The sequence below is a fragment of the Gossypium hirsutum genome, chromosome A11 (assembly GCF_007990345.1).
Source record: "Gossypium hirsutum isolate 1008001.06 chromosome A11, Gossypium_hirsutum_v2.1, whole genome shotgun sequence".
Taxonomy (NCBI): Eukaryota; Viridiplantae; Streptophyta; class Magnoliopsida; order Malvales; family Malvaceae; genus Gossypium; species Gossypium hirsutum.
In genome coordinates, this window is record NC_053434.1 from 589,255 (window position 1) to 613,284 (window position 24,030).

The following is a 24,030-nucleotide window of genomic DNA, read 5'->3' on the forward strand; positions in this document are numbered from 1 at the left end:
ACCAATTTTAAAAGCTGTCCATCTATTAACAAAAAAAGATAAGATTAAATAATTGAATTATCCTTTTATAATTTTTCATAATTGAGTGACAAAATAATTTAGTAATATTTAATTGACTAATAATGTAATTTACCCAATTTATTACCATTATCCCACAAAAGTTGGAGATAGTGCTTTTCAGCTTGCATGAGTTTACTTGCATAATAAATCTGGTTCTTAAACTTTATTAGTTTTATATTAGTTTAAGAAATTAGTAGTTTTTCAATTTTTTATCTCTAAATCTAAACTTGGATTTCATTAGAATATAATGTGTAAATTTTTTAAAATGTTATAATCGAAATAATAGAGTTAAAATTTAAACTATGCGTCTATCAATTTGAGAAAATAAAATATGTAAATTATAATAATTAAATATTTTAAAAATAATAAAATAGCAAAATAGAAAATTTACAATAAATAGAAATTGAAAATGAACAAAAATACAATGAAAAATGTTAATTTATTTTTGAAAAAAAATGTTAATCCATGTTGAGTGTAATGACAACACATATTATATTTTCAAAAAAATATGTAAGTTTAAACGTTGGAGATAACATTATTAGATGTGACATTCACTTTGAAATGGATCTTAAAACGGATGAAAAAAAAATAAATAATTCAAAAAATTTCATTTAAATTGTTGTTGTATGACATTATCCATTTGCATAGTCTACATGAATTGAAAGTTATATTTTTTATTTTTATTTATCTATTATTCAAATTTTTTTTCATGAATTTATTAACCAAAATTCAAATAACTTTCTTCTATAATTTTTGTCACTAACCATTAGATTAATTTAGATTTAAAAAATATTTTTCTGCTCATCAATTGTTATTAATCCATCGTACTGGTTGTCAAATCGTCACTAGTAGCTCATTAGTTGAACTTGAGAAAAAAATTATAATCCAATGATTTAAATAAAATGTTTTGAATTGTTCAATTACTAAATTTAAATAAAAACTTTCTAATAATTTAACAATTATTTTATAACTTTTGGAAGTTAAGTAACTAAAATATAAATTTATTAATAAGTGACATCGGATGAAATTCACCCAAACTAAAAAGCTCAGGCAAACTTCCCTCTAAACCCTAAGCTAAGGCTTCATTTGGGTTACCTTATAGAAACACTTGTGAAGCAACCTCAATTCCAAATAATTTTGGCAACTTCCAAACAACCCTCTAAACCCCAAAAAATCAAATACGAGAAGCGTTGCTACTTTTGTCTCCCCCTCTCTAATATCGGAACTCGACTCTCTCGATCCCACTCTTCTAGAACTCTCTTGATTCCAGTGTTTTTCCCTGCACTTCCGATCCACTGAATCAATTTCCATACTCACCGGAAATGGCAGCCGTTACAGCAGCTCAGCCGCGCTCTTCCAAGACAGAGTCGTACGTTGACAACAAGCGCAAAGAAGACATCCGCCAAGCCAACATCAAAGCAGCTCGAGCCGTTGCCGACGCCGTTCGAACTAGCTTAGGTCCTAAAGGTATGGACAAAATGATCTCGACCGCCAACGGCGAAGTCATCATAACCAACGACGGCGCCACTATCTTGAACAAGATGGAAGTCCTCCAGCCCGCCGCTAAAATGCTCGTAGACTTATCTAAATCGCAAGATTCTGCTGCCGGTGACGGTACCACTACCGTTGTCGTCATCGCCGGCGCCCTTCTTAAACAGTGCTTATTGCTTCTTACCAATGGTATCCATCCTACTGTTATCTCTGATTCTCTCCACAAGGCTTCGACTAAAGCCGTCGATGTACTCACCGCCATGGCCGTCCCTCTCGAGATCTCTGACCGTGAATCTTTAATCAAATCCGCCAGCACTTCGTTGAACAGCAAGGTTGTTAGCCAATATTCGACTCTACTGGCACCGTTGGCCGTTGATTCAGTTCTCTCGGTCGTGGATCCAGCAAAACCGGATATGGTTGATTTACGAGACATCAAGATTGTGAAAAAGCTGGGCGGAACCGTGGACGATACTGAGTTAGTTAAAGGGCTGGTTTTTGATAAGAAAGCGAGTCATGCAGCTGGAGGACCAACCAGAATGGAGAACGCAAAAATTGCGGTAATTCAATTTCAAATTTCCCCTCCTAAAACTGATATTGAACAGAGTATTGTAGTTTCAGATTATACTCAAATGGATAGGATATTGAAAGAGGAAAGGAATTACATTTTGGGTATGATTAAGAAGATCAAGGCAACGGGTTGTAATGTTTTGTTGATTCAAAAGAGTATTTTGAGGGATGCTGTTACTGATTTGTCATTGCATTATCTGGCCAAAGCTAAGATTATGGTTATTAAGGACGTTGAGAGGGAGGACATTGAGTTTATCACCAAGACCTTGAATTGTTTGCCTATTGCTAATATTGAGCATTTTCGAGCTGAGAAGTTGGGGCATGCTGATCTTGTCGAGGAGGTTTCACTTGGTGATGGGAAAATTGTTGAAGTTACTGGGATTAAGGATATGGGAAGGACTACTACTGTTTTGATTCGTGGTTCAAATCAGTTAGTTATCGATGAAGCCGAGAGGAGTTTACATGATGCTTTGTGTGTGGTTAGGTGTTTGGTTAGCAAGAGGTTTTTGATTGCCGGTGGCGGTGCTCCGGAGATTGAGTTGTCCAGGCAGCTTGGTGCTTGGTCTAAGGTGTTGCATGGTATGGAGGGCTATTGTGTGAGGTCATTTGCTGAAGCACTTGAAGTTATTCCTTACACGTTGGCCGAAAATGCTGGGTTGAACCGTATTGCTATTGTGACTGAGCTGAGGAATCGACATGCTCAAGGAGAGATCAATGCTGGGATCAATGTGAGGAAAGGACAGATTACTAATATCTTGGAGGAGAATGTAGTGCAGCCTTTGCTTGTAAGCACAAGTGCAATTACACTGGCTACAGAGTGTGTGAGAATGATTTTGAAGATTGATGATATCGTTAATGTTAGGTAATTTCATGCTCTGGAGATGATATGTGTTTCTCTAGTTATCTTTTGCATCTTTTGGCTATTTGAATTAGTGGTTTTGTTTCTTTCTAGACTCGACTATGGTATCTACTGCCAAATATTTGCTTTCATCGAGGATATTATATGGTGGCTTTTTCTTGAATTTTCTTTTTTGTTTGTTTGTTTTCTTTTCAAAGCTGTGTTTTTTGGTGAACAATGAAACGATACACATGCAGCATGCACATCTTGCCATTCAAGCACTTCTCTAGAATGAGAATTAATGTTTTGCAGATTTGACTTCAATACAACATGTTTTGATTGGAATACTAGATGTGATTGTTTAATAAGTTTTAAGTGTAATAGTTATAATAAAGTAGTGATATGATTGTTACTATAAGTTGAAGCCTTTGTTACTTGCCCCGAATGTCAGTTTTGGATATGGTTCCGTGTCTTTCACAGGAATGTTTAATTTTTAAAATTTTTTCATGCATCTGGAGGGTCCTTGGAGTGTTATACCCCAATATTTATATCCGAATGTTGGACACGGGTACTCCAATAATAATGAATAGTTGGAGCATATGTTGAAGCTACAGACATTTAATTTCTCTATCATCACGTGCTGTATGGTTAGATTTTTGTAAACCTTTCAATGTATTTGGAGGATATTTGAAGGTCATATCCCCGTATTCATATGTTGGAAATAAGTGTTAGATATAATATTTACTTCAAGAAGAAATCAAGAGTCCGAACAATATAGTTGGCATCCTATCGTATATTTGGAGGGTCGTATCTCCATACTTGAGTCTGAAAATGCGTTCAATATAAGTCCCTTAACATTGGTAAGGAATGAAAAATCAAGAGTCCGAGCAACGTAGTTGGCATCTTATCATGTTTTTGGAGGGTTCAAATCATCATTGTACAATATATATATATACTTAAGAGAAAAAATTAAAAATATACATTTGATTCGACATTGAGTCCGGTAGGTTTAGATGGGTACTCTCGCATTATTGTTTATTATACATACTTTTCCATTAAAATTGTAGGCATGTGAAGATTTCAGCAGCAGTGCTTTTGTAGCTTTTAGTACGGATGATGTTTGGACATGACACGACAAACACAATACTAAAATGTGTCAAAAATTAATAGAAATTAAATTGTCAATGGAAAAAAATATAATATAAATATGCAAAATTCTAAACCTCTAGTTCCAAAATGGTCTAAGGAAACAATGCGTTTGGCGTGAAAAATGATTGGAGCACACACGCAATGAACTTTGATTTCGAAGGAGCAAGATGAGGGCTGATAATCCATTTAAACCACATTGCAGCACTTAATTTCAACTAGAAAAACTTCATTTAACCAATTCTAGCACATACACTGCTAAACATTGAAAACAAAAAGATACAAGCTCCACAATATTCCTTCGGATTGAACCCACAAAATATACCCAAAAAGAAAACCTTCACAAAATCTCCTTTACCGGCTGAATCAACAATATGACATTAAGAAACTTTTAACTCCAATCAACTTTTTTCAGGGTCTCAATCACTGGTTCAAAATCGCTACTCATTGGAACGATGTTTGTCATACGAAGATGTTCTGCTTTGCCCCTTTTTGGTGTGTTCAATGTCACTTTCAACAATTCTCCCACCAATACTTTACTAGCTATTTTAACTGTATTATGAACCAAAAGACAAACTCCATGATTGCTCAAAACACCCAAAGCTTCCAAACAACAATATATTAGTAATTATCAATCTAAAAAAGGAAATAATTCTAAACTTATCTGCTCATTTACCCAATATTTTAAAAAGTTGATAAAACATCACAATTGTTGTTGAAAAAGCTAGAAAAAAAATTATTACCAGCACAAGGGTGTAGAATTGAAAAATCGAAGAATTCCTGAGCTGAACAACCAAAGATCACTTGTGCAGCCCTATCAAAAGCTACAACATTTATAACCCTTGTCTCTGTTCCAATTGAAAACTGCCCTAAGCCAGAAAAAAAAAACACAAATGATTGCCTTTCAATGAAACCCAGAAACACATGGTTTACGAAAAGCAAAGTTAATGCAAAGAGAAAGACATGGACATACGAGTAAGCGGAAGAGTCGCTTAGAACTGCGCCGGCGACCGGCGCATTTGCGATTCTTGCAGATAAACTCGGCCGGCGTGTCATCAGGGACAGGCGTTTCGCAAAAACGACAAACTTTGTAAGAGAAACAAGACTGATCCATTGTTAAAATTGAACATACTAACCTTGTTGATTCATTGCCTTGCATCCTTTAAAGCTTGTCTTTTCGTTCTTCTCCTTTTCAGTTTTTACTCACAGTGTTTTGCCCTTCCCTCTTTCCCGTCATTTAAAGTTTCAGCTTAATGCCCGCTTTGGCCCTAATTTATATTTTTTTTTCTCACTTTAATTATTTTTTTAAAATTCATTTTAATACTTAAATTATTATTTGTTACATGATTTAACTCACCGTTTTAAAAAATAAAATAAAATGAACTCAAATTATTATTTTTTAAAATAAATATTTAATCAATAAATTAAAATTGAATAATATGAGTGCTATTAAAACACATCACATCCGTCATTTTAAAAAAATTTATATTATATATTATTTTAATTAAAAATATATTATATAACATATAAATATTTCAAAAAAATGTAAAAATAAAATTTTAAAATGTGAAAATAATATGTATATTTTAAAAAACACGTGAGACATGATGGTACATGAACAAGGAGTAATGGCTACTGTAAATGTTGAATGTCAAATTTTGTTTTCCAGAATTTTGACAAAGAAGATAAAAAGAAAAGGGAGAAGAAAATTAAATAAATTTAAAAAAATTAAAATTCTAAGTGTTGAAATTCTTAGAATTAAATTTATTTTTTAAAAAATTTAAAATTAAATCAAGTTACATCATTTATAAGCATTTAAAATTATTATTTTTTAGAATAAAAGATCAAATTGACTCAAATTTGTAAAACCTTAAAAACTAAATTTGTCATAGAAAAGAACACAAGTTTGACCTATTCTTCTCCTCTGTATAGCAATGACATTTAAAATTTTTATAATTTATAAATTTTTAAATTAGTAATAATAAAATTACACTTTTAATTTTAAAAATTATAAAAATTATAAAAATATTTAATAATGAAATTATACTTTTATTATTATAAAAATATATATTTAATTTCGACATGATATAAGTATATATCTAACACGGTTTGTTCAAGTTTTTCAAGAAAATAAGAGTTTCATACATTTGAAGGTCATATCTGTATAACCATGTCTAGATGTGTTCGAATCTTAGACATAAGTACTAATAATAATAGTCAAAGCAACATATTTGATACAAGTCGAATAGAGAAAAAGTCTATTTCAACTAACATGAAAAAGCAAAACTGAGTGGATTTGGCATAGTATCTGCTAATGAACACTCTTTGCAGTTTGTGCAATCAAAAAAGAAATAACAAAGCATGCTTGAAACTACAATTGTTGAAATGCCAGAATTACTTGCGCCTAAAGACAATAACAATCGCGGTGCAGTTATCTTTACACCGCCTCTCACGAACAGCTTCCCTTACGAGACGGCGACTGACGGCTGTAACAGGTAAGCCCTCCTGCATAACATGTTTCAGAAAGCATTAGATATAAACAACCAGACATCATAATGAGGCACTTCACATAACCATTAATAGAGAATAGCTAACTCAATCAAGTTCCTCATGACAATCCCATTTCATCTGAAGCCGACAGACCCCTTAATGGGTCAGTATTGTGGTTGAGCCAGGGTCCATCCATACACATGCCAAGGCCCAAGGCTAGGAGACGATCACCCTCACCTATAAAATCTTGCCCTTAGCCTTGGGAAGACTTTATGTTCCTATTGGACCCCTTTTACACTATAAGAACAGAGCTCCTCCACCTATGGCTCTCCGCACGTCTTCCATTGTGTGAACCATCTCTTATTTGTCATCAACACCTAGTTATAGAGGAAAGAAGATAAACCATTCCTTACCTTCAGTAACTTGTGAACAAATTCAACAGCATCACTTGGTCCGAATACCTAGAACATTTTTATTGAAAAACAACATTAAAACATTGTTTTAAGACTTAAAACATAAATGACCATGATATTATATGATTTGGGATGTTGAAACTAAAAGAAGACATACCCCCCAGAGGCCATCACAACCAAGAATAATGAAGTGTTCTCTATATGTGAGGTCAAAAGAATGAATATCTGGAGTAGCAACAACACCAACCTGCAATTTGCTTACTTCTTTAAGATACCAAGTTTTCAAATATTTAAAGGAAATAAAAACGATCAAAATAAGGTAAAAGTATCATGGAGGCCCTTGTACTAGGAGTCGGATTGCATTTTATCCCCTCCACTTAAAAAATAGGCAAATTAGTCCCTATACATTGGATCAAAGAGCAAATTGATCCTTCTGTTAAAAATTCCATCTATTTCTACTGTTAAAAATTGATCCTTGTATGTCAAAATGAGGTACACATGGCATGCCACATGTAATTATCTGGTTATTTTGGCAGCAACGTCAGTTTTTTAACAGTAGAAATTGATGAAGTTTTTACTAGAAATGACCAATTTGCTCTTTAATCTAACATACAGAGACTAAATTGCCCTTTTTTTTAGCAAAAAGGGGCAAAATACAATCCGACTCTTAGTAAGGGGCCTCCATAGTACTTTTACCTCAAAATAAAGCTATGTGAATCATGGTGTAAACTATCGCTAAATCAGAATGGACCTTTTTGAATTGGCGATCTCCAAATGCCCTAGACACTTCAAGACGCCCCTGTAATCGTCCATTTGAACCCACAGTACCACCAGCCTGGAAAACAATACAGAACGCTTGTAAGGTGTAAAGAATACATAGATCGAAACAATACTACCCAGCGTTCGACATTATGTTGTAATTTCATGCAGTTCAAAAGATGACATTCCAAGACTTCATAAAAGATCAACATCTGTACTTAATGCAAGGGAAAAGAAAGAATCACTCCTAGAACCGATATCAAATTATGATTCAGCCCATAAAACCAGTCAACTTACTGACTTGGCTGTTCCACTTTTGCATCCATTTTCATGCAAGAGTACCTTTCATTGTTTAACACTAGTCCATTCAATAATTAAAGGTCAAAATTTAAGCTCATTTCTAGATCATGACTACAATTATTCTACTATTGTTTGTCCACCAAGTAATCATTTAACGATCAAGATAGTGTACCATGCTCTGTCCCTCCATGTAATCTTTACCTTCTGAATGCGAGCACGTTCTTGCGGATATATGGCTTTATGCTCCCTGGTCAAAACAATGGCCTTCAATGCACTTCCTTTATCTGACCCGTCAATGGATCTTGCTACTACTGCTTTTGCATCCCCAATATTTGCAATGAAAACCTTTGAATTACATGCAAAGGAAAATTAATCAAAAGCACATCTCAAAGGAAAAAATATTTGACAGAATATAATTGTTTGAGAGCATAAGGAAAAGTAATAAAGTAAAATTTCCTTCCCAAGGTTAATTAAAACTTTTCAATAAAGTGATGAAAAGCATGCATCTCAGAAGGTAAAAGTACCATTGAGCTCCTGTGCTAGGAGTTTGGTTGCATTTTGCTCTCTTTACTCAAAAAATGGACAAATTAGTCTATGTATGTTAGATTAAAGAGCAAACTGGTACTTTTGCCAAAAATTTCATCCATTTTTACTGTGGAAAACTAGAGTGGCTGATGGAATAACCAGAGAGTTACACATATGTGTACCTCATTTTGACATACACTTGCCAATTTTTAATAGAAGAAATTGATAAAATTTTTAACAGAAATATCAGTTTACTCTTTGATCTACATGTCGAGATTAATTTGCCCATTTTTTGAGTAAAGGAGGCAAAATGCAATCCGACTCCTAATACAAGAGACTCTGTGATACTTTCACCCATCTCCCAATTGTATTCTAACCAAATTACTCCAGTTAAATAATAGAATTATTGAAATAATTGTAGTCACAATTGACAACTATTACCCTTTTTTCAATCACCCACACACAAACAGCTGTAGCACCATCTTGCCATCCCCCTGATAAGATTGAAAGAAACTTTCAGGTAAATATAAATTCTGTAACAAAGTAGATCAAGTTGTTGCCTCTTCAGTTTTCACCTGCTTACAAGAATTAGAACGGCTAATTTATAAAGACGAAACAACAAAATAAATCAGAAATTTTCCTGGCAGTATATAGGGTCATTAGTTTTTAAACTATAATATATATTATTTTCCCCCTCACAATTGGGAGTAATACAACCACAGATCATCTTGCTCAATTAACAATGCAATCTTGAAGGAAAAACTTAGGAGTTTTTCATATGCTTTTTTGACCGTTTTAAAGGATGAAAACCAAAAGAAATTCCACATGAAGAACAATACCATAGGTGGTTCTGAAGTTCATTTACCCCACCACAATAAACAGGAGATTCCACATTCGTGCTATGGAGATTTATTTTAGGACAGTCACACAAATGATTTTTGTAAAACAAGAAAATGAGAAAGGGGAGGGGTTTGAAGTGTTTTGCACTTCATAACTGTAAGCATTTTTTGTCTTTTTGCTCCACCTTTCCTTTTTTTTAACCTTGATGCAACGTGAAACACACAAAACGAAACAAAATGGTATTCTATGATTCATCTCTGCTCCCCCACCCTCAAAGCAAGTTTTTCCGGCTTTGCCCCTGGAAACCATAAAGATAGCAAATACTGCACAAATAGCTAACGTAGGTACCTGAAGAACTTTCTTTAAGTAGATCCTCATCAGTTTTCCGGAAACCTAGATTAGCAAAGAGAAAACAAATAAAAATCTTAAATGAAGAACAAGAAGGAAAAAGCTGGGAAAGAAAAAAAGAAGCAAAAATTAAATACTATAAATGATACATGTAAAATGTAACATACCATCAAGAATAGCTCTTTTGGCAGCCTTCACGTCTAACTGTAATATCATTGAGCACAATGAGATGTAAATTATTTACAACACAATACAAACAATTCAAACATAAAAAATAAACAGTTGGCTGCAAGTAGTATCAAGCTGTAAACCTGATGGAATTTATAAGGAATCACATAATAAAATATCAGAATAAAATGGTAAGGTAGCCATAAGATTTAACAAGTCATCAAAAATAATTGTCAAAAGTGTTGTGATTTGCTTTACAATGGCAGATAACAGCCTTCATTTTGAGAAAAGATAAATAGTAAGCGAGAGAACTAAAGGCAAATTCATTCTTTCATCTATCCATGAAGAAAATAAATGGTAACTTAGTAGCTACAAGATTTCTAATATATCAAAGTGGTTAGAACTAGAGATTCCAACTAGGAGGTCTCAACTCTCAAGTTAAAATATGAGGATGCCAGAGGCTGTGCCTCCCTTTGTGTAGCCTAAGACACACACGCACATTCTTACACACATACATACATACATACTTGTACACATTCTTACCTATCATGCAGAGATATATGTATGTACGTAGGTAGGTATATATGTCTATCATCTCTTAATCCAAATTTAAACAAATGCATCAGAAAATCAAACATGTTTAAAATTAGACCACACACAGACACACATTCTTACACACATATATGCTTATACAGATTCTTACCTACATACAAACATATATGTATATGTTTATATCATCTATTAATCCGAATTCAAACAAACGCATCAAAAAATCAAACATGTTTAAAATTAGACCAAGCAAAACACACCAACTCACGTGGTAAGCCAGCAGAAACAACATTAGCGTTCAAATGCCTCTGAGCATACTCCGCCGCCAACCGCCCTCCATGCCCATCGTATATTGCAAAGTGCCCACATCTAGGAATCCGCCAAAATAATTTTTTTTTTCTTTAGACAAAAGCATAAAAGACTATTGCTCTTTCACAATATCCGCCACCGATTATAGCTTCAAAAAACAGCTAAAAAATTTAAATTTGAGACTCAATGGGATAAAATTTAAAAACCTTAATTTTCCAGGCGAATCTAGGGTAGCATCGAGCATGATAACCCAAGCATCTTCCATGGTGTGCCTCGACCCTTTATCCTCTGCCACGTCAGCTTCTATCTCCAAAGACTTTTCTTCCTTTTCTGATTCTTCTTGAACTGGAGTTTGGGCTTTGGGTCTCTTTGCCGCCGAATCGGAGCTGTCATCGTCAACTTCAGGTTGGCGCTTGAGATTGGATTCCGAATTTGAGCCCTCCGCTTGGGTATTTGAGCTAGTGGTTCTCATTGTGGCTTAGATAAGGCCAAATATGGCTTTTTTTGGGTGGAACTGCAACTCCTTTTGCTAGACGTCGAATGAAGAGTGAGAGGAGCCTAGTATTTGTTGGTACAGCTTTGCTGAAGGGGTTAATATACTATGCGGTACCTGAGTTTGATTTTAATATTCAATTTGGTACTTTAGTTAACCACACCCAAGGTCACTAAACTATTATTATATTTACATTTTGATTACTCAACTTTAAAAAAGTTACAAAATAGTCATAAAACTATTTGAAAGTTTTCATTTAAAACATTGGATTGTTAAATGCTTGTTGTATGGCCTTTTATATTCACATTATCTGCACCAATGAAAAACTCTATTTGTCTTTCTCTTCTACAATTCTATTTTTTTTTATGAAATAACTTTCAATGTCACGAATTTGCGAGTTAAAATCCAAATAACATTCTTCTCCAATCTTTGACACTGATTGTTAATTAAACTTAGGTCTAAGATATGTTCTTCTATTTATTAATGGTTATTGATCCAACGTATCTATCGTTGAATCGTCTCTTGAAGTTCATTGGCTAGACTTTAAAAGAAAATTAATAATCCGGTGACTTAAATAAATTTTTTTAATAGTTCAATGATCATTTTGTAACTTTTTTAAGTTGAGTGACCAAATCTTAAACTTACCAATAGCTTAGTGACCTTAGTTGTAGTTTACCCTTTATTTTAATTTGGTACTTGTGTTTTGTTTTAATATTCAATTTGGTACATGAGTTTTTTTTTCTTTTTCAATTAAGTGTTTCAACCAGAGCATAGTATCAAATATTTATTAGTTCACGTGATAATGTTTGTTCTAAGGATCAAATTTGAACATTGAAGATATATCTAGGTGTCAAATTGAGATAAAATTTTAAGTACTAAATTGAATATTGAAATCAAACTCAAGTACTAAATGATATATTGATCCTTTTTAATAAAAATACCCGAGGAAAATAGAGTTTTTGCCATTTGAGGATGATATTTTCTTAATAATATAATTTTATTATTTTCAATTTTATTTTTCTAAACAACAATTAACAAACATTTAAGTTTGTTACATTTTTTACCCATTTTTTCAATCACAAAAACTAGCAATCAAAATTATTTTATTTGAAAGATTATTATTTTCTGTATGGGCACTTTTTTAATTTTTTAAAAATTAATTTTTATCTTTGTGCTACCTAAAACATTACTTTTCTTGTGTATACCTCTTTGCTTTGGCAAATAGGATTCTAGAAAGTTGATTAATTACGTGTGTCTAAGGGTGAATTCCATCCAATAATACTAATAAATTATTAGTAAATTTATATTTTAATTTTTAAAAAATTAATTTCATTAAATTATTTTATTTTTGAAAAGATGAAATTTATCATTGATTAAAAATGATGATAAAACAAGTATAAAAAAATATTCAAATTGAAGTGAAACAACTCAAGAAACTTACTGTGGGTAAAAATCATAAAAGTATTTAGCAAGCTCTCTATTATACAATAGGATTGAATTAGCTTTTTTATTGATTAATAAATTAATTTAATCAATATATTATTAAAAATAATTAAGTAAGACTAAAATATTTATTATTAAAAGATAATTTTCTTTAAATTACCGGCTGAAAAATAAGAAGAAAAGATACTACTAAATGATTAACAAAGAATGTTAATCAACATTACATGGATTCGAATTAACTGTTGAATATAAGTGAAATATAGAAAGAAAAAACCCCTAAAACCCCACTCTCCCTTATAAGTTGACCTTACTAATTATCAACTAAACATTGGGACTTAGGCTTTGGAAATCTCTTAAACAAATAAACATTACCATTATAATTAAGCTGCTTAACATGTGCAGCAAAACATAGCATCATTTCCACATAAGCATCTCTCCATTTCCTCAATGATTCAATAGGCAAACTCGGAACCTTCCGAACCATCGCTTCGCCGGTCCCCCGCCGACACGACTTTTCCAACATCGACACCTTTTCGTTGTCTTCATCTTCGTGCTTGAGTACAGTATGTTTCAGCCTTTGGTATTTTTTCCTCCTCTTGTACCTCTTCATCATGTTCAGACACATTGGGACTTTGCTAGTTTCCTTGTTTTGTAATAGAGAGATTAAGGTGGACAATGGCATTCTGAGCTAAAAAAAAGTATAAGCAAAATATAAACTATTTTTTGTGAACAAAAAGAAAATGGGTATCAAGATCAGTGATTTAATTGAATGATAAAAAAAAAATTATAGGTGTAAAGGTGAAGTTAAAAAGGTGAAGTTAAAAAGGGGAAATTGGGTGATGGAGAAATTAATGTGGCCAACTGTTTATATAAATGAAGTTGATTGTTTTAGGTTGTGAATGGCATAATTGAGTAGAGCTGCCTATGCCTTTAGATAGGCAGATCTTTCAAGCGATCTTCTTTGAAGGTTAAAATTTTTAAGTATAATTTTTAATGCAATTATTTATGAAATATAACATTTTGTGGTCTCAATTTATTATAAAAATGTACTATTTATAAAAAATAGGGTGCTTTATTTAGAAAAATATGATAGGTTTTCTCTTTAAATAGTGATCATGTTATGTCAAATGACGAGTTTATTATGTATTTGACACATGCTATTCTTTATAATTTAAAAAAATAGATTAAATTATCAGGTGTCATCTTTTTTTAAAATCACCAAATTAAGTGGTAGTTTCATGGGGATTTGACACATGGCAATTTGATCTAATATAATTATTTTTTAAACTTAATGTGTGACACATGTCATATGCAAAATGAAATCATTATTTGACGTGGTGGGATCACTTTTTAAAGAGAAAATTTACCATTTTTAAAAAAATAATTTTAAAAAATACAGTACTTTTATAAAGTACTCATGGACTTAAGAATGGTAAAGCTCAAATTGTTCTATGATTTTGAATCGATCCACTTTGAATGGAACGAATTCTTTTTTAAAAATCGATTTAGAGTGGGATAAGATGAGGTGAATTGTTATTTTCTTTTACTGTGGGTATGATGTGATTATAAAAATTGCTTTCCCACCATGCGTCGCTTCCCTATATAAAATTATTATTTTATCATTGTATATGTAACTATTAGAAAGGTAAAAAATGTGTAATAAAAAAAAGCTAATATAGTTTATTTTTAAATATTTTTATTTGAAGAATTTTGTTTAAATGTTTACTTGTCTTTTGAAAAGGTTACACATTTATAAAGATGTTGGAGTGGGTGGTAGAGCAAAATGTGTCAACTCTAGAGTGACAATAAATTTGGCAACATTCGTCCCAATTATATTTTAGATCTAAAAATTAATAATTTAATCTAAAATATTCTAAAATAAAAATTTTAATTAAACCTATTCAAAAATTTATAATTTTATTATTATTATTGAAAATTAATTTTTTAAGTGATTATGATTATCTCTTCAAACACTATCATATCTTAACATCGTCATGCTTAATCATAGAAAGAAAGGTACAAAAAGCTAGATGAAGGAGGCATTAGCTATAAAGCAAACTAAGAACATAGATTGCTTTTAGCAGGACTTCAGCCCAACAGTTCGACTCTTTGCATCCCTACAATCTTAACAAAACGCTAATATAACGATGAATAGATCTCAAAACTTTTGAATATTCCCATTGTCAATAGTAACATACAGAGGAAGCACTACGAGATAGCCGCCATCTCATCTACCCATACATCGATGAAATTGGAGTCAAACATTCCCCAAGGTTCGGGGAATAAAAAAGTAACTTACATTCCTCATCTATAAAAATCACCACCGCACGTCCCAAATTTCCTCGTCTACATTAAATTCAAGACAACCCGCAACAGGCGGAAACCGTCTCCTTTGTTTCGAGACATGACGAATAATATAGGGCATAGGAGATGAGACATACACAGATATTATTAGTACAATTGTTTGCATTTATTTGGTGAACTCTATATGTTACGTGGACATTCACGTATACATACATTCACTTAACAATATGTTAATATGGTTTTGGACTTTGATTCTACTCATCACATAGGTTGTGTTTCAATATCGTTAGATTCATTTTTGTTTGGAAATCTGATTGTGCTTTCTGAACTTTCACCACTTTGTCTTTCCGCAATTATCTTAAAATATGCATGAGGTGCCCAACCTAATTGTTTAGACAATTAATAAATATGATACCAAAAAAAAGAACTAAAACGAGATATTATACAATGAGATGTGAAAATAACATGCAACATATGAATAAATCATGTGATCATAGTATCTATAAACTTCAAAGTAGAAAACCTTATGAAAATAAAGGGTCAATTTTTGCTAGTATTTGTACCATAAATAAGTTGTAAATTTAGTCTCAATGCTCTAATTTGTTCAATTTTAATCTTTGTACATTTCGAACTTGGGAATTCCAATCCAGAACCAAATGGTAGCACTTAAACATGTTTAGGTCAAATTTTGCTATTGGTCCTGTAAGTTTAGATTTAGTCATTGTTCTATAATTTGATTATTTTTAGTTCCAATACTCATCAAATTTTAAAAATTTAATCTTAACTCAAATAATAGCTGTTAAATCCATTAGCTAAAATAACGCTGAAAATAACAATTACATAACAAATTGATATGTTATTACACATGTGATAATATGCTTACTGTATAAGATTTTTAAAATGATAAAATTTAACTACCACCATTTGATCAAATTAAAATTTGAAAACTACATAAACTGAAAATATCAAATTATAAAGGTTAAATATGCAAATTATGCATATCAAAATAGAGTGATCGAAGTTTGTAAGCGGAAACAAAATACTTGAACCCAACTTCATTTATAAAACTTGTCCTTCCAATATGCATGTTCAACTCCATCTTAAAATGCTACTATTTCACGGTTAATCTATTTTACTCAATCTTAGAGTAGTGTTGAGGATTTCTATTTCTTTTAGACGAAGTTATTGAAGTGTCGTTTGTTTAAAGTCAATGAATACTTCAATACATTTGGTATTATCTCCAATTAGGGTCTTATCTTTTAATTTTGACAAGAGCTCCAATGTTAAATGTTAACTAAAAAGGTAGCTGATTCAATAGGGTGGGAATGCCTTGTCAGGTTAGACCATGCATAGTGCATGGTCAGCTAACAAGAAAATGCAAGCATTTGTGCTTGATAAAGTTTGGATTCGTACCTAACAACATATAACACATTGGTGGGCAAGATCATGTGTGACGCACGACTACCTACTAAGAAAATGTGATCATTTGCACTTGATAGTATTTAAGCCTGTGCCATACAACACATAGAACGCTAGAGTGCTTAGTGGTGTAGTTGTCAACAAGTTCCCTATATGTTGTAAGCCACGAGCTCAAACCCAACCAAGCACAAATATTCACATTTCCTTAGTAGGTTATTGTCCGCCATGCACAGTCTAGCCCAATAAAGCACTCCCACTATGATAAATCCATAATTCTTTTAGGTAGCTTCAATCATTTGGCTCTCATTAGAGTCAAAAGTTAAAACCTAGCTCGACTACATATAATATTAGACATGTTGAAGGGTTCGTTAGCTCCGAACAGAAAAATATTTTAAAGACTTCTCTCAAATAAGTTAAAGATCTCTCAATAAGTGGGCATCAAATATAGGTATGCATTCAACACAAATATACTTATTTTAAAGTTATGTATGTGAAGGATCATAATTTCATATCCGTATCTGTATGTATCAAGTACAAATCCGGGTAAGATAAATGTTTATATATCGCAGTGCTGCAAATACCTTGAATGCGAGATACACATTCCTAATTTGCATATAATATTTATAGCAACATCTCTAGGATAAAATTTATGTGTAGAGACATACCATCTTCATAATGAGGACAGGGAAAGAACTGCAGGTAACAAAATGCTGCCATGGACGTTCCTGCATCAATCAAAAAAAAAAAAAAAGGAACATTTTTTTCATTATTTCAATGCTAATTAGCGTCAATTAATCAATGGGAAATCATTTAAGTCCAAGTTTACTGTAAAATGGGAGAGAGAGAAAGAGGGAGACACCTATAAGAGCTCCGGCAAAAACATCCGTCCAATGATGCCAGTAATCGTCCACTCGAGAAATACCCACGAGAACAGCGGCAAGTACCGGGAAAATCACGATACAAAGTTTTGAGACATTGCCTCTGCGATTGAATGCTCTTAGCTTTCCCGACAAGTACAACGAAAGGAAACAAAGACCTGCAAAGGACCCTGCATATGATCGGTAAACCAAAACTGTTATATGTTTCCTCGAAGCATGATCGAAACTCAGCCGGAAATCTACAAATGCACGCAGATCGTTACATGAAGTATGACCACTAGGGAAACTTTTGTATCCTTCCTTGACAATCTTTGCATCCCCATGGCAGACAACATCCCCTGAAACTTGGTCAAACACAGCCTTCCCATCGGGGAAACATCGAAAAAAGAAATTCGGTCTCGGCCTACCGACGGCATCTTTGATCGAGTCCGTAATAACTCCGGACAAAAGAATGGAATACAGAATGCCTAAGTTGCATGTTTAAAAGCATTTCAATGAGTAAAAACAATGACCATATTGTGTTAACACAACTTAAATTGAAACAAAAGTATACCTAGTATAGCATGGTGAAAATCATAAATGTCCTTTCTCAAATAGTAGTATACACCAAAAATAATGAAAGGCACCAATACTGCAATAACCTGTAAAAATGTGTTACTATTTTTTTTGGCATAATGTAAATTTAGTCTTTAATTTTTATATCTTTTAACAATTTAACCCTTATTTATTTTAGTTAAATTTAACCTACAACTTTTTAAAAATATCGAATTTGACGATCAACCTTTAAATAGAGTTGACTTACTTTTTTTTAATGAAAATGCTTACTTAAACGTTAGATTTTTAAATATGAAAACTCGTATGACAATTAACGTGTACTTCATGCAATTTTTTTTGAATTTTTATGAACTATATATATACATGTTTTGAATTTTTTATAATTTTATAAATTTTGAATTATTTATTGACTTGACATATAAAACAATAATGCCATGACATATTTTTAGAAAAAATATTTTAATTAACATTTCTTTTAAACAAACTCTTTTTAAAAGATTAATAGTGAAATTTAATTTATAAAAAAACAGTAAAATCATTACCTAAATTTATTATATGTCTATTTTTTACTAATGATTTTAGGAAAATCTTGAAGTTGCAATACACATGCATACCGGTACGACCAACACCGGAACGGTATTTTCATGGAAAGGGAATTTTAAATCCGTCATCATTTCTTGTCCGACGAAGCGGTGAAAGGGCTCGACGTAATTCAACAAACCGTCGATGACGACAAGAATTACGAGGATTAGCCAGTTATGTATATGTGCTTTGACCACCTTGACTCCATGGGATTTTATCGTATGAGTTCCCAACAATATCTCTGTCATCTTTCCAACTGGAAACAATGATCAAAATCATATTATTCGAAATATTTAGAATTCAAATCTTAGTATCTTCGATACACCCTATATTGATGATTAAAACACATAAAAATAAAATACCTTAAGAGGATGATAACTGTGGAATATTGAAAATGGAGTCAAAGGGCAAAGAGAGGAAGAAAGGTTTTTTTTTTTCCTTCCTTTTTCCTGTTTGATCTTTTGCTCCAGGGAAGAATTTAATTTATTTTTCAACTCCATAAACAAAAAATAGTAATAAATTTTGGGTTGGAGATGAAAGGAAATAACCCAGATTCTTGGTATGATTAGCATTTAGCACCATTCATTATTTTTCATTGAAGAAAATAAATTTATTAATTTTCTCTTCCTTTTTAAAAAATATTTAACCGTAAGGATATGACATTTCGGACACTTAAGTAACTAATATTAAAATTTGCTAATTATATCATCGATTAATATGTTGCTATTATTAGCTTTGTTCCAATGTTTTTACATCAAGTTTTAATGATGCTCGATTTTATATTTTCTAAGTGTTACAATTAAAGTATAAATATAGATACATGTTTGAGTAATTACAAGTATTAAATTATTATTAAAGTGGTTATAGAAGAATTCGTGAGATATTTAAGTAAAAATTGGTTGATGGGTTTTGATATGGTAACAGAGGTGTATGATGTCTTCCAAGTTGAGGCACAAATGGTTGTTGAAGGCTTGAAGTTGGTTTGGCCAAAGAGCTTTACTCAAGTAGAGGTTGATTGTGATAATGTAATGTTAATTGATACTATTCGAAATGGATTCACACCAATTAGTTAAATTACTGAAGTCCAATTAATATATGAATGGTACACTAATGATTAGAAAGTGAAATTTAGGCATGAATTGAGAGACAGTAACAAGGTGGCTAATTGTTTGGCCAAAACAATAATAAGGAAACTATATCAATTAGTTATTCTCATAGATGCACCACAATATATTAAAAGATTATTAGAGGAAGATGTTCATAGCTAGCTGCATGAGCAGGCCTTTATCCTTGTAGATTCCTAATTTTTAGGCATATATTTTTATTTTCTAATTAGAATATATATATTACAAACAAATTGTTCAATAAATCATAATATAAAATTAAATCATTACAATACAAATAAATTAAGAATTACAATTCAAACTAAAGTTACTAAACTAGATTAAAACTCACACATAGAATTATGGGATTTAAAGATTTACATATATATTTATACATGATAAAACTCAAACTTGAATACTTAAAATTCAATACCTCGATTTTTACCAATTAAGTTAAAATTTTATTAATCATATTTTATCATGTTAAAACCGAAATTTACCCATTATTGAGGCCAAAAAAGGCATTTAATTATGTTTTACAACCAAAACATGCTTTTGTTGAGATAATTTATTTTATCGACGGAAATTAAATTGAAAGAGCATTTGACATATAATTAAACCAATCCAAACATAAAATAATTAAAAAAGAAAACATTCGTAAAATGGCAGTTTCCTCATCATCGTCAAGCCATCATTCTTTGGTTCATCGGTGCCATCATCACCGGCTGTTGCACCTGCATCTTCGCCAAGTTTCCTTGCCACCCTAAAATTTATATAATTTAAATTACGGATATAATAAATATTGTTATAATTAATTATAATAATTAGAAAAAAAAGAAGAAGAAGAAGACATGATGCAATTATTAATTATTACCAATAGAAGGATCCCAGCCCCTAAGTTGAAGCTCCCTGTATTCTTGACAAAGAGCACACCATTCGCAAAGGAAGTGAGTGACCCAATCGGGTGCCGGAGCTTCCGGTAACCCGAATTTGTTTCTTAGTTTGGTTCTGTAAGTACACGACATTAGGCACGGCAATCCAATTAAGAACGCGATTGCACCGTAAAGCAGTCCACTGGCTCCACAAGCTGTTGAGTCCATTAATATAGACATGATCAAAAAGCATGTTTTTTTTTATAAAAAATCTTTCCAAACACCTCTCGATATTAAGTAAGTTGGTTTATCTAAAAAAAATCGAAGTAATTCAGTATCTGTCAATTTCTAAGTGAGCAATTAAAGACAATTGATTACGATATTAATATTTTCTATCAATTTTATAAATTTTTAATTGGTATAATGATAAATTTATCTCTCAAAGTTTATACATCCTTTTAATTTAATTTTGATTTAACAAATTTAACCCGTAATATTTATGTACATGCCAAGGCTAAATTTGTTGAATTTTTAGAATCAAAATAAATTTGTTATTATACTAGTCAAAATTAAGTACAATTGATGAAAAATATTAACATTGTGGTTAATTGTGTTTAATTGCTCACTTTTAAAATTAACATATATTAAATTACTCTATTTTTTTCTAGAAGAATCAATTGAGGTAGTTTTATCTTTTTTTAAATCATATCAAATTTTTCATTAATATATATGAAAACCATTGAATAATGATGTTAAATATACGATTTTTTTTCCAAAATCCTTTATAAAATTTATTTAAAAAATGAGAATCTTTTCAAATGTCTCTATATGCTTACTTGTGTGGCCATCATCCACGATTTCGGCGATCTGGCCGAATGTCAAACATGGGAAGAAGGCTGTCACTAGAGCTGAAATTTAAAAATAAAATCGAAATTAATTATTATAAATTATGTGATGATAAATGAATAAAAAATATTAACTCATGATAATAACAAAAATTGCATGGAAAATGAAGCGAGAACGTGTGTGCATGAACCCGCAGTGATATTTAAAACTTTAAAGAAGATTTACCGTTCATTGGATCATCCATGAAATCAAAAAGGCCAGTCCGCCAACCGTCAACACCAACATTCCCCACCGGGATCCCTGCCACATGTTTATGCGGTGAAACAGGCGGCATGCCCTGTCCTTGATCAGGAGGCAAGAATGCCGGTTGAGGAAACACTTGTGGCGCTACGTTAGGGGCGTAGACGGTCTGAGGCTGCGTCGCTTGTGGTCCTACATTTGCGTACATCTGATTCGCCGCTGGACTTTTAGGCGGGTACTGTACTGGCTGTGGCGGATACGCCGCCGCCGCTGGCTGCTGGTTCGTCCCGCTGGGGTACGCTGGACTGTATTGCATGTTTTGTTGCGGTGGGTATGGCGCGGGCCGCTGCGGTGGAGGATAGGCTTGGTTAGGTTGTTGTGATGGTGGTGGGTACTGCGGAGGCTGCTGTAGAGCAGGTAGTGGGTACTGCGGAGGCTGTTGTTGAGCAGGTGGTGGGTATTGCCGTGGCTGTTGCTGAGCAGGTGGTGGTCGTGGCTGTTGCTGAGCAGGTGGTGGGTATTGCGGTGGTTGTTGTGGCGGGAATTGAGGTTGTTGTTGGCCTTGTTGATTGCTGTTTTCATAAGGTGGTGGTGGTGGATATTCATCGGCCACATTCGGAGTTGGTTCATGGGTCGGGTCGTATTCTTGAGGATGAAGCTCGTATTCGGCTTGTATTTGTTCAGGGTCTGTATCAGGGCGTCCCATTGTCTTCTTCTTCTCTCACTATTCTTTTTGTGCTCTCTTGTGAGATAGAAGATGATAGCTAAAACAAGGTTCTATGGTTACTTATAATTAGTCTAAGATTCTGAAAGGCGGAAAAAAGATGAGTGAGGAAGCAGCAAAATTTGAACATAAAATATGAACGAAGTTGCCTACGAAAATGATGGGAATTATTGGCTTAGAACATTTTTAAATGAATTTACTCTTTAGTACTGTGCATTTATTTTTTTTTATTTTATCTTACAATATTATTACAATACACACTATCATTCAAGGAAGTTTTAATCTGCAAGGTTTAGACATAAATGTAAACTAAGAAAAGATTAAAACAACCATATTTATCAAAATACGGGTAAAAAAAAGTCAAAAGGTTAATATATAATAAATTTTAAACTCGATTTAGAATAAAGATTAAATTGTCATAGTTTAATAAATAATTTTAAAAATTATATTTAAAATCAATATCAAATTTAATTTTAGAACAAATCCTATCTCGACACTCTTATTAAAAAAAAAGTTATAGGCTAATTGGGAAGTTGCATGTAGACAGTGGATGGTAAACAAATAGAATTGACCTGAGAGAGAGTTGACTTTTGTGATTATAAAACATTAAGTCTACGGCGACGTGACAGTGACACATGGGTTAAAATGATTGGCGGGGTTTACTTTGACTGTAGTTGTGTGTCCAAAGGCGTAGACTTTCAACCTCCTCTGATTCTCGGCAAAAACGCTGGCAAGGAAACCCCACTGGGAAACCATGTGCCACTGTCGACATTAACGCGTAAACTCCATTGTCTGAACGTTTTTAGTCTCGTCTCCACCCTCATTGCACTCCATCACCCTAGAAAAATAAAATCAAATGTAAAATGTAAAATTAAATCTCCAAGTTTATTTTGTTCATTTGCTAAACTTGAAGTTCATCATCTATTTTGTTTATACACAATATTTAAATCGAGATATTGTTTAAGGGAAATTGAATTAATAGAAAAAATTATATTGATAATTATTTTACATACAATAATATTTTTACAAATAGAGTTGAAAAAATTAATTTAAATCCCAAAATAAACATATATCATAGAAAGATTTAAATGTAAAAATAAAAAAATAAATTCACAACTATAATTTAAAATCAAATCAATATAAAAATATAATGGATGAAAAATTTGAAAGGATGAAAACGAAAGAAATTCAAATTCTAATAATATAAAGAATTGGTTGAATATGATTGGAAGTTAATATTAAAAAAAAAAAGACAAAGTTTAACTTAAATTTATTTAACATAAAATTGAATAATTTAAATATAAAATAATTCAATTAGGTACAAATATTATTTGATTGGTCAAATCCCGATTTATTTTCTCATTAATTTGAAATGATGTTATAAGAAATAATCAAACGGAACTCTTTCTAATAGTTTTCAATTTTCATTTAAAAATATTTTAAGAAAACGAAAAAGAGGACTAAATTGTTATTTTTTTAAAAAGAAAATAAAGTCATTATAGCTGATATCATTGATAAATATGTTCTCTCACTTTAGCTATGCAATTGTGATTGTTACATTTATCTCCTTGATTATGTTGCAAATTTAAGTCTTTTGTCATTTGATCATGATTTTCATAAATAATAATTTTGTTTCATATGTAATTATACATTTTTCTACTGAAACTTGTAATTGTTTGTTCTGATGTCAATGGTTGATATAATTGTAAATTATAATTTTAAAAAAATTGGTATAATAAAAAGTTTAACCTTTATTGTTCACGTCTTT

The 24,030-nt window shown here is 32.0% G+C and overlaps 5 protein-coding genes across 7 annotated transcripts; 1 reads left to right on the forward strand and 4 right to left on the reverse strand.

The window, feature by feature from the left end:
• Positions 1 to 1,099: 1,099 nt before the first annotated feature.
• Positions 1,100 to 3,140, forward strand: LOC107923517 (T-complex protein 1 subunit delta). The gene has a single exon (XM_016853713.2). The coding sequence runs from the start codon at positions 1,383 to 1,385 to the stop codon at positions 2,982 to 2,984; it is 1,602 nt and encodes a 533-aa protein (XP_016709202.2). The 5' UTR covers positions 1,100 to 1,382; the 3' UTR covers positions 2,985 to 3,140.
• A 1,170-nt stretch (positions 3,141 to 4,310) lies between these two features.
• On the reverse strand, positions 4,311 to 5,353 carry LOC107923133 (uncharacterized). Of its 2 annotated transcripts, none has more exons than XM_016853345.2 (3): positions 5,076 to 5,353; positions 4,846 to 4,966; positions 4,311 to 4,705 (listed from the first exon to the last, which is right to left on the reverse strand). In XM_016853345.2, the coding sequence occupies exons 1-3, from the start codon at positions 5,259 to 5,261 to the stop codon at positions 4,494 to 4,496; spliced, it is 519 nt and encodes a 172-aa protein (XP_016708834.1). In that variant the 5' UTR covers positions 5,262 to 5,353; the 3' UTR covers positions 4,311 to 4,493. The 2 variants fall into 2 exon arrangements, with proteins under 2 accessions (XP_016708834.1, XP_016708835.1); XM_016853346.2 differs by having other exon boundaries at positions 4,311 to 4,654; positions 5,076 to 5,351.
• Positions 5,354 to 6,214: 861 nt separating this feature from the next.
• LOC107922880 (probable protein phosphatase 2C 8) lies at positions 6,215 to 11,351 on the reverse strand. 2 transcript variants are annotated; one of them, XM_016853086.2, is made up of 10 exons: positions 11,010 to 11,351; positions 10,755 to 10,863; positions 9,945 to 9,981; positions 9,778 to 9,822; positions 9,031 to 9,083; positions 8,266 to 8,409; positions 7,757 to 7,840; positions 7,163 to 7,252; positions 7,006 to 7,053; positions 6,215 to 6,607 (listed from the first exon to the last, which is right to left on the reverse strand). In XM_016853086.2, exons 1-10 carry the CDS (start codon positions 11,273 to 11,275, stop codon positions 6,497 to 6,499), a joined length of 987 nt encoding a protein of 328 aa, XP_016708575.2. In that variant the 5' UTR covers positions 11,276 to 11,351; the 3' UTR covers positions 6,215 to 6,496. The 2 variants fall into 2 exon arrangements, with proteins under 2 accessions (XP_016708575.2, XP_016708576.2); XM_016853087.2 differs by having other exon boundaries at positions 10,763 to 10,863; positions 11,010 to 11,103.
• A 3,367-nt stretch (positions 11,352 to 14,718) lies between these two features.
• LOC107923738 (probable lipid phosphate phosphatase 4) lies at positions 14,719 to 19,039 on the reverse strand. Its single transcript, XM_016853905.2, has 7 exons — positions 18,840 to 19,039; positions 18,510 to 18,733; positions 17,894 to 17,981; positions 17,604 to 17,807; positions 17,322 to 17,510; positions 17,128 to 17,187; positions 14,719 to 15,426 (listed from the first exon to the last, which is right to left on the reverse strand). Exons 2-7 carry the CDS (start codon positions 18,723 to 18,725, stop codon positions 15,305 to 15,307), a joined length of 879 nt encoding a protein of 292 aa, XP_016709394.2. The 5' UTR covers positions 18,726 to 18,733; positions 18,840 to 19,039; the 3' UTR covers positions 14,719 to 15,304.
• Positions 19,040 to 20,018: 979 nt separating this feature from the next.
• Positions 20,019 to 22,366, reverse strand: LOC107923265 (protein PLANT CADMIUM RESISTANCE 6). The gene is made up of 4 exons (XM_016853478.2): positions 21,524 to 22,366; positions 21,289 to 21,360; positions 20,455 to 20,667; positions 20,019 to 20,343 (listed from the first exon to the last, which is right to left on the reverse strand). The coding sequence occupies exons 1-4, from the start codon at positions 22,242 to 22,244 to the stop codon at positions 20,264 to 20,266; spliced, it is 1,086 nt and encodes a 361-aa protein (XP_016708967.2). The 5' UTR covers positions 22,245 to 22,366; the 3' UTR covers positions 20,019 to 20,263.
• Positions 22,367 to 24,030: the final 1,664 nt, after the last annotated feature.

Bases quoted from the DNA above. Each gene is read 5' to 3' on its own strand.
- LOC107923265 (XM_016853478.2), bottom strand. From the start codon at position 22,244: ATGGGACGCCCTGATACAGACCCTGAACAAATACAAGCCGAATACGAG. The intron at 21,361-21,523 runs GTAAATCTTCTT...TTTAAATTTCAG, and splicing joins CATGGATGATCCAATGAACG to CTCTAGTGACAGCCTTCTTC. The intron at 20,668-21,288 runs GTAAGCATATAG...TGGACTCAACAG, and splicing joins CGTGGATGATGGCCACACAA to CTTGTGGAGCCAGTGGACTG.
- LOC107923517 (XM_016853713.2), top strand. From the start codon at position 1,383: ATGGCAGCCGTTACAGCAGCTCAGCCGCGCTCTTCCAAGACAGAGTCG.
- LOC107923738 (XM_016853905.2), bottom strand. From the start codon at position 18,725: ATGACAGAGATATTGTTGGGAACTCATACGATAAAATCCCATGGAGTC. The intron at 17,808-17,893 runs GTATACTTTTGT...CATGCAACTTAG, and splicing joins TTTTCACCATGCTATACTAG to GCATTCTGTATTCCATTCTT. The intron at 17,188-17,321 runs GTGTCTCCCTCT...TGATTGATGCAG, and splicing joins TTTTGCCGGAGCTCTTATAG to GAACGTCCATGGCAGCATTT.
- LOC107923133 (XM_016853345.2), bottom strand. From the start codon at position 5,261: ATGCAAGGCAATGAATCAACAAGGTTAGTATGTTCAATTTTAACAATG. The intron at 4,967-5,075 runs GTATGTCCATGT...GGCTTAGGGCAG, and splicing joins AGCGACTCTTCCGCTTACTC to TTTTCAATTGGAACAGAGAC. The intron at 4,706-4,845 runs GTAATAATTTTT...GTTGTTTGGAAG, and splicing joins AATTCTACACCCTTGTGCTG to CTTTGGGTGTTTTGAGCAAT.
- LOC107922880 (XM_016853086.2), bottom strand. From the start codon at position 11,275: ATGAGAACCACTAGCTCAAATACCCAAGCGGAGGGCTCAAATTCGGAA. The intron at 8,410-9,030 runs GTAATAGTTGTC...TGTAATTCAAAG, and splicing joins TGTGGGTGATTGAAAAAAGG to GTTTTCATTGCAAATATTGG. The intron at 7,841-8,265 runs GTAAAGATTACA...ATTGTTTTCCAG, and splicing joins AACGTGCTCGCATTCAGAAG to GCTGGTGGTACTGTGGGTTC.